Raw genomic sequence first — 6,650 nt, 5'->3', positions numbered from 1 at the left:
AAAGAGTCGGCCAACAAGAGTGAAGAAGTCTTGAAGAAGATTATGGTAAAAGAACATGATATAGAGCGCTTCTTCCTTCTCGTCTCAGGCTTAGCCGAGAAGGAGGAAAGGGAGCTGGAGGCTTTCTTGCGAGCAAACATAGAAGTGTTTGCCTAAATGCCATACGAGATGTCTGGCATTGACCCCGAGGTCACTTGCCATAGACTCAATGTAGATAAGTCGGCTAAACATGTCATTCAGTGGGCAAGGAGGCCAACGTTGATTCATGTAGAGGCAGTAGAGGAGGAAATGAACAAACTATTAAAAGCCAAGGCTATTCGGGAGGTGAACTACCCAACCTGGCTGTCCAACACAGTAGTTGTGAAAAAGAAGAATGGGAAGTGGAGGGTCTGCGTGGACTTCACTAGCTTGAATAAGGCTTGTCGTAAAGACAACTTCCCTCTGCTCAAAATTGATCAACTGGTGGATGCTACTTCAGGGCATGGGAGAATGAGCTTCCTGGATGCTTACATGGGATACCACTAGATAACAATGTATCTCCCTGACGTGGAGAAGACTGCATTCATCACCCTAAAAGGGTTGTACTGTTACAGAGTGATGCCTTTCGGGTTAAAAAATGCATGAGCAACCTACCAGAGGTTAGTGACCAAAATATTCAGACATCTGATTTGCAAGACAGTAGAAGTGTACATTGACGACATAGTCGTGATGACTAAAGAACTTGGGAATCATCTGGCCGACTTGAAGGCAGTTTTTGATATCTCGAGAACATATCGGCTCCAACTCAATGCTTCGAAATGTGCATTTGGAGTCGAGTCTGGTAAGTTCGTAGGATACTTAGTTACTAGAAGGGGCATTGAGACAAGCCCAGATCAAATCAAATCAAGGTCATTCTTGACTTAAAGAGCCCAACGTTAGCCAAGTAGGTCCAGATTTTGACTGGTAAAGCGACAACCTGAACAGGTTTATCAGCCGAAGTTCTGATAAGTGTAAACCATTTTTTAGTTTATTAAAGAAGGCCACAGATTTTTTGTGGACAGAGAGTGCGAAGTCGCCTTGGCCGACTTGAAAAAGTACTTGACAACAGCTCTAGTTCTGTCAAATCCAATACCTGGAGAAGAATTGTTCCTATACTTGGCAGTTTCAGAATACGCAGTAAGCGCGGTAGTAATCTGAGAAGAGGAGGGAGAACAAAAGGCGGTATACTATGTAAGTAAGACCTTAGCAAGCGCAGAAACTATGTACCTGCCCTTGGAGAAATTGACACTAGCCTTGGTGATGGCTTCGAAAAAACTGAATCACTACTTTTAAGCCCACAAAATTATAATTCTGACTGAGCATCCTTTGAAGTCCCTGTTGTAGCAAAGAGATCTGACAGGCAGGGTAGCCAAACGGGCAGTAGTGTTGGCCAATATGACTTGGAGTTTAGGCCTAGAACAGTAATTAAGGGCCAGGTTCTAGCCGACTTTGTGGCTGAGTTCACCCCTAGTGCCATACCGCGTTGGACTCTGGTAGATGTCCAGAGGAGTATGAAGAGACCTAACTGGGGCCAAAGGACCCCACTCCAGCAAAATAGAAGAGGGAAGAGAAACCAAAGCCTTATGATATCTACATCGGAGACTCTTTCTGGCTCTTTGTTGATGGAAGCTTAAATCGGCAAGGAGCAGAGGCATGAGTAGTGCTAGTATCGCCAGATGGGCAAATGATTGAGCAGTCAATTCGTTTGGGGTTTAATGCCTTAAACAATGAAGCAAAGTATGAGGCACTGATTATAGGATTAAGACTAGCAACAGCCATGGAACTCGATGAGGTGGTCGTCTTCTGTGACTTCTAGCTTATTGTGAATTAAGCAACAGGCGAGTATGCAGCCCGAGATGAGAGAATGATAGCCTATGTCAAAGAGGTTGTCAGACTACTAGCATTGTTCCAGGATTGCTGGCTACAGCAGGTCAACCAAGATGACAACACTCATGCCGATACCTTAGCTAACCTGGCTAGTGCAATGAAATCAGGGGAGGCAAGGACAATAGTGGTTGTTTATTTGTCAGGCCCAAGTGTAGAACCACAGATCACAGAGTACAAAGCAATGTGTGTGGAGATAGGTCCAAGCTGGATGGATGTAATAGTAATGTTCCTCAGGGATGGTAAGCTGCCGGATGATTGAAAAGAGACGTATAAGACTAGATTGAAGTCAGTTAGGTTCAACTTGACAGCAGAAGGCCACCTCTATAGAAGGTCCTTTATTGGGCTTCTTTTGAGATGTGTGCATCCATCCCAGGTTGAGGATTTCTTGTATGAAATACATGAAGGAGTATGTAGAAGCCATGCTGGGGGCATGTCACTTGCCCATAGAGCCATATCCTAGGGATATTGGTGGCCATACAAGCAAAAAGATGTTGAAGTCTATGTCAGAAAGTGTGAGAAGTGTCAAAGGTTCGCACCTTTGATACATCAACCAGCAGTAGACCTGAACCCAGTGTCCAGTCCTTGGCTGTTTGCCCAGTGGGGCATAGACCTAGTAGGACCACTGCCACAGACAACCGGACAAAGAAAGTTCTTGCTAGTAGCCACAGACTACTTTACAAAATGGGTAAAGGCTGAAGCCCTTGCAAAGATTCGAGATATCGATGTGAAGAACTTCATCTGGAAGAACATAATAACTAGATTTGGGATTCCGAGGGCCATTATAGCAGACAATGGCACTCAGTTTGACAATAAGCTAATCAAGAGCTTCTGTGCCAAGTACAATATTAAGAACTACTATTCTACTCCTAGTTTTCCCCAGAGTAATAGGTAAGCAGAAACATCCAACAAGACCATTTTGGATGGGATCAATAGGAGGTTGGAAGCAGCCAAGGGCAAGTAGGTGGAAGAATTGCCCAATGTTTTGTGGGCATATTGGACTACGCTGAGAAAATCAACTAGGGAGTCTCCGTTTGCCATGGCTTATGGCACTACAGCAGTCATCCCACTAGAAATTGGCATCCTTGGAATCAGAACCCAGGGAGTGGAGAATGGAACTAACGAGGCATTCTTGGCCCGAGATCTGGACTTGTTGGAAGAAAAAAGGGAGAGAGCAACAATTCGGCTGGGGGCATACCAACAGCAGCTCGCTAGGGCTTACAACAAGAAGGTCAACCCAAGAGAATTCAAGGTTAGGGACCTTATCTTGAGGAAAGTTGTTGACAACAAGAAGAATCCTAAGGATGGCAAACTTGGCCCAAACTTGGAGAAGCCTTATAAAATCATCTCGGTTGCCGGCAATGGGGCATATCGGCTTGAAGACATTGACGGCAAAGAATTGCCACGACCTTGGAACACTTGCAATCTAAAGTTTTTTTATTATTAGTTTTTATTTTTTGAGAATTATACAGTATTAGCCGAAGTTTTAATAAAACACTAGCTTGATTTGGCTTTTATTGTTGGTGATATTTGTGCAATAGGACTGAATTAGTCTTATGACGATGTTTCCAATTAAAACATAACAAATAACTTAGACTTATCATATGGTAGAGTTGAATTATACTTGCCATACGATAGATTTGAACTAAGTTTGCAATGTTTTCGATTGAAACATAATGAATAACTTAGACTTATCATATGGTAGAGTTGAATTATACTTGCCATACGATAGAGTTGAACTAAGTTTGCAATGTTTCCGATTGAAACATGATGAATAACTTAGACTTATCATATAGTAGAGTTGAATTATACTTGTCATATGATCATATAGTAGAGTTGAATTATACTTGTCATATGATAAAGTTGAACTAAGTGTGCGATGTTTCCGATTGAAACAGGACGAGTAGCTTAGACTTATCATATGGTAGAGTTGAATTATGCTTGCCATACGATAGAGTTGAACTAAGTTTGCGATGTTTTCAATTGAAACATGACAAATAACTTAGACTTATCATATGGTAGAGTTGAATTATACTTACCATATGATAGAGTTGAACTAAGTTGGCGATATTTCCGAATGAAACATGACGAATAACTTGGACTTGCCACAACGGCATGAGTTGAACTAAGTTTAATCTAGATAGATTAACAGAGAGACCGAGGTCGCAAGACTAGGCTAATCTTTATGTGAATCAGACCTCGACAAGAATTGGAGTTGCTTACTTAATGTGAACATAAGTGGAGCTTAAGTTCACATTAGGGGGCAGGAAGCATGAATAGGCTTAACACTTGTTGAAATTTTTGAAAGAATTTACAAGTTGGAATTAGCCGAGGTAAATAGTTGAAAGATTACCCGAGACATTTGTTACCCTTGATAATCAAACAGTTTGGAAGGGTTAAAAGAATGAAGACAGCAAGTACAAATGAAGGGAGAACACTTGTAAAAATGTTTGAATAAAATATTTTTAAGTGTTGTTTTGCCCAGATCACAGTAAAAGGTGAGCTTCGAGGTAAGTTGGATCTGAGGTGATAAATGTCAGATGTATTCTAAACCCAAAGTGGTTACACAGCTAAGATGTACTTTGAGATATGCAAAAATATTCCAAGTGTGGAAGCATGCAAGGCAAAGAAGAAAAGCAGTGTAAACATACATGAAAAGAAGTATTCAAGTGAAAAAGAGAACTCACATTCAACAAAAGATTACTTGTTTAGATACAAAAGGAGGCACATCGTCCAAAATAAAAACTGATTGTTCAAACTACTAAAGAGTTACAAATGTTTAAAGAAAAAAAAGTACAATGTAAAGAAAGATATCCTAAGTACTAGAAACATTGGGAATTATCTCGGATGGCTCAACCTCGGCTATTGGCTTTGGGTCGGTCTCGATTGGCAGCATGGCTTCCTTCTCTGCCATGATCTTAGCGTCTATCTCGAGCAAGGTTTGATCCAGGCTCTTCTCGGCAACGTAGACTTCGGCGTCAGAAGTTGTCTTCTTCGGGGAGGCACTCTCGGTAACCTCATCATCCTGATTCAAGTCTAGGACTTACTCATTCAGAGTGGGGGACTTGGCCCCAGCAGCAGCCTCTTCTTCTTCATTATCTTCAACTTCGGCGTCGTCCTTCGATCCCTTAGGAGCTGGAGGGAAAGGCACTTGGAGCTTGTTGATATCTCGAAAGGAGGAGTCCATTGGGACAAACAACTTATTGAGAGCCGCCGTCCAGCCGAGGTAATAACCTCGGTTATAAGCCAGATTGACTTACTCTTTGTATTGATCACAAACGGCGGCTTGGCCATCTTCAAAAGCCTTTTCGTCGGCCGCCTTGACTTCGGCCTCTTTTGAGTCAATGGCCTCCTTTAGCTTGGCCTCGAATTCTGATACCCTAGCCTTGGCAGCCTCAGCCTCAACCTTGGCGGCGGCAGCTGCGTCATCACCTTTGGCTTTAGTATCAGCCTCGGCTTAAGCAGCCAGCCTTGGCTTAATCTAGCAAACTTCGGTTACTGGCCTCGGAGTGGTTGAGGAAAGAGAGGAGTTTGGTAGCTTCTTGAGTTTTCTTTACCAACTTCTTCTTCATCATCTCAATCTTGACTGTGTATGAGTGCGCATGCTAGATAGCCTGTAAAGAATTAAATAGATTAGTTAAAAAGTGGTTTGGCTAAGTATTGGAAAGCTTGAAAAGATATAACAGGAGACTTACCAAGACTGAGTGCTACATCATTAAGTCGAAGTTCTCGTACTCATGAAGATCGGCCATATGGTTCATATCTTCTGGTAGGAGTATGGCCGTTGACAGGGCGGTGCCGACCTTGATGCTCTCGATCGCGCTATCGCCGGCTGTCAAAGGTATACCCCCCACCATGACTTCAGGCGCCTAGGTCATATTGCAAGGAAAGCTGCTGCTTCCTTCTAGGCGATCAGACCTTGGCTTCTTTGGTGGTGGGGCGTCAAGTGTTACGGCCTTGGCTGGCCTCTTTTTGGTGGTGGTTGAACTCTTTTCGATCTCAGCCAACTTGGAGATTGACATAGTGTCCTTAGAGTTAATTTGAGTCACTGTTGCTTTGGCCTTAACCTTCTTCACTCTCTTTGCCTTTGGTTTGGACTGGGATAGAGAAGAGGAGGACTGTACAGTCACAACCCCAGGAATGTTGGCGAGAAGATCTTTGACTACAGTTGGTTTACGGCCCATTTCGTTGGCTGTTACAACGATGATAACCTTGGTACCAAAACGAATTGCTGGAAGGGCAATAAGCGGATTTGAGAGGTCGGCCTCCGAGAACTCAAGACCTCGGCGTCTTTTACTTCGAGTTCTATTGGCAAGGGCGTTGGCAAGAGCTCGGCGTCGGCGCTGGTGTTGGGTTAGAGGAATTAATTGGAGGGCAGAAGTTGATAGCTGGTCTGCGGGATCGGATGTAGAGGCCTGATCTGGCCTTAGCGACGAGGTAACTGGCGGAGTTGTAGCGGATGGAGGGGACTTGCTCTTGTGAGGGACATTGGGCAGAGGGCTCTTGTATGTCGAGATGTAGTTAAGGAGGACATGAGCCTTGTAGACTTCGATTGGTAAGCCAAGAAGGTGAACCAAGTCATTGCTGGGCGCGTAGAACTGGCGAAAATTCTTTTCTAACTGAGGAAAGGCTGCAAAGACAAGGAGAAAACATCAGAATAAATTAATAGAAAAATGATTAAGTAAAGTAGTAAAGAAAGGACTTTAGGGGGGGGGGGGGACTAAGTCATTACCCTTGTCATCCCTAAA

The 6,650-nt window shown here is 43.4% G+C and overlaps 1 protein-coding gene across 1 annotated transcript; it reads left to right on the top strand.

Annotated features, from left to right (window-relative positions):
- Window positions 1–2,941: 2,941 nt before the first annotated feature.
- On the top strand, window positions 2,942–3,454 carry LOC145803795 (uncharacterized). The gene is made up of 2 exons (XM_082897144.1): window positions 2,942–3,293; window positions 3,444–3,454. The coding sequence occupies exons 1-2, from the start codon at window positions 2,942–2,944 to the stop codon at window positions 3,452–3,454; spliced, it is 363 nt and encodes a 120-aa protein (XP_082753270.1).
- The last annotated feature ends 3,196 nt before the right edge of the window (window positions 3,455–6,650 follow it).

Source organism: Camellia sinensis, chromosome 12 (genome assembly GCF_055761805.1).
Source record: "Camellia sinensis isolate YWXY chromosome 12, ASM5576180v1, whole genome shotgun sequence".
Taxonomy (NCBI): Eukaryota; Viridiplantae; Streptophyta; class Magnoliopsida; order Ericales; family Theaceae; genus Camellia; species Camellia sinensis.
The sequence above is the reverse complement of the archived record's forward strand: the minus strand, read 5'-3'. Positions and strand labels throughout refer to the sequence as shown.

Bases quoted from the DNA above. Each gene is read 5' to 3' on its own strand.
- LOC145803795 (XM_082897144.1), top strand. From the start codon at position 2,942: ATGGCTTATGGCACTACAGCAGTCATCCCACTAGAAATTGGCATCCTT.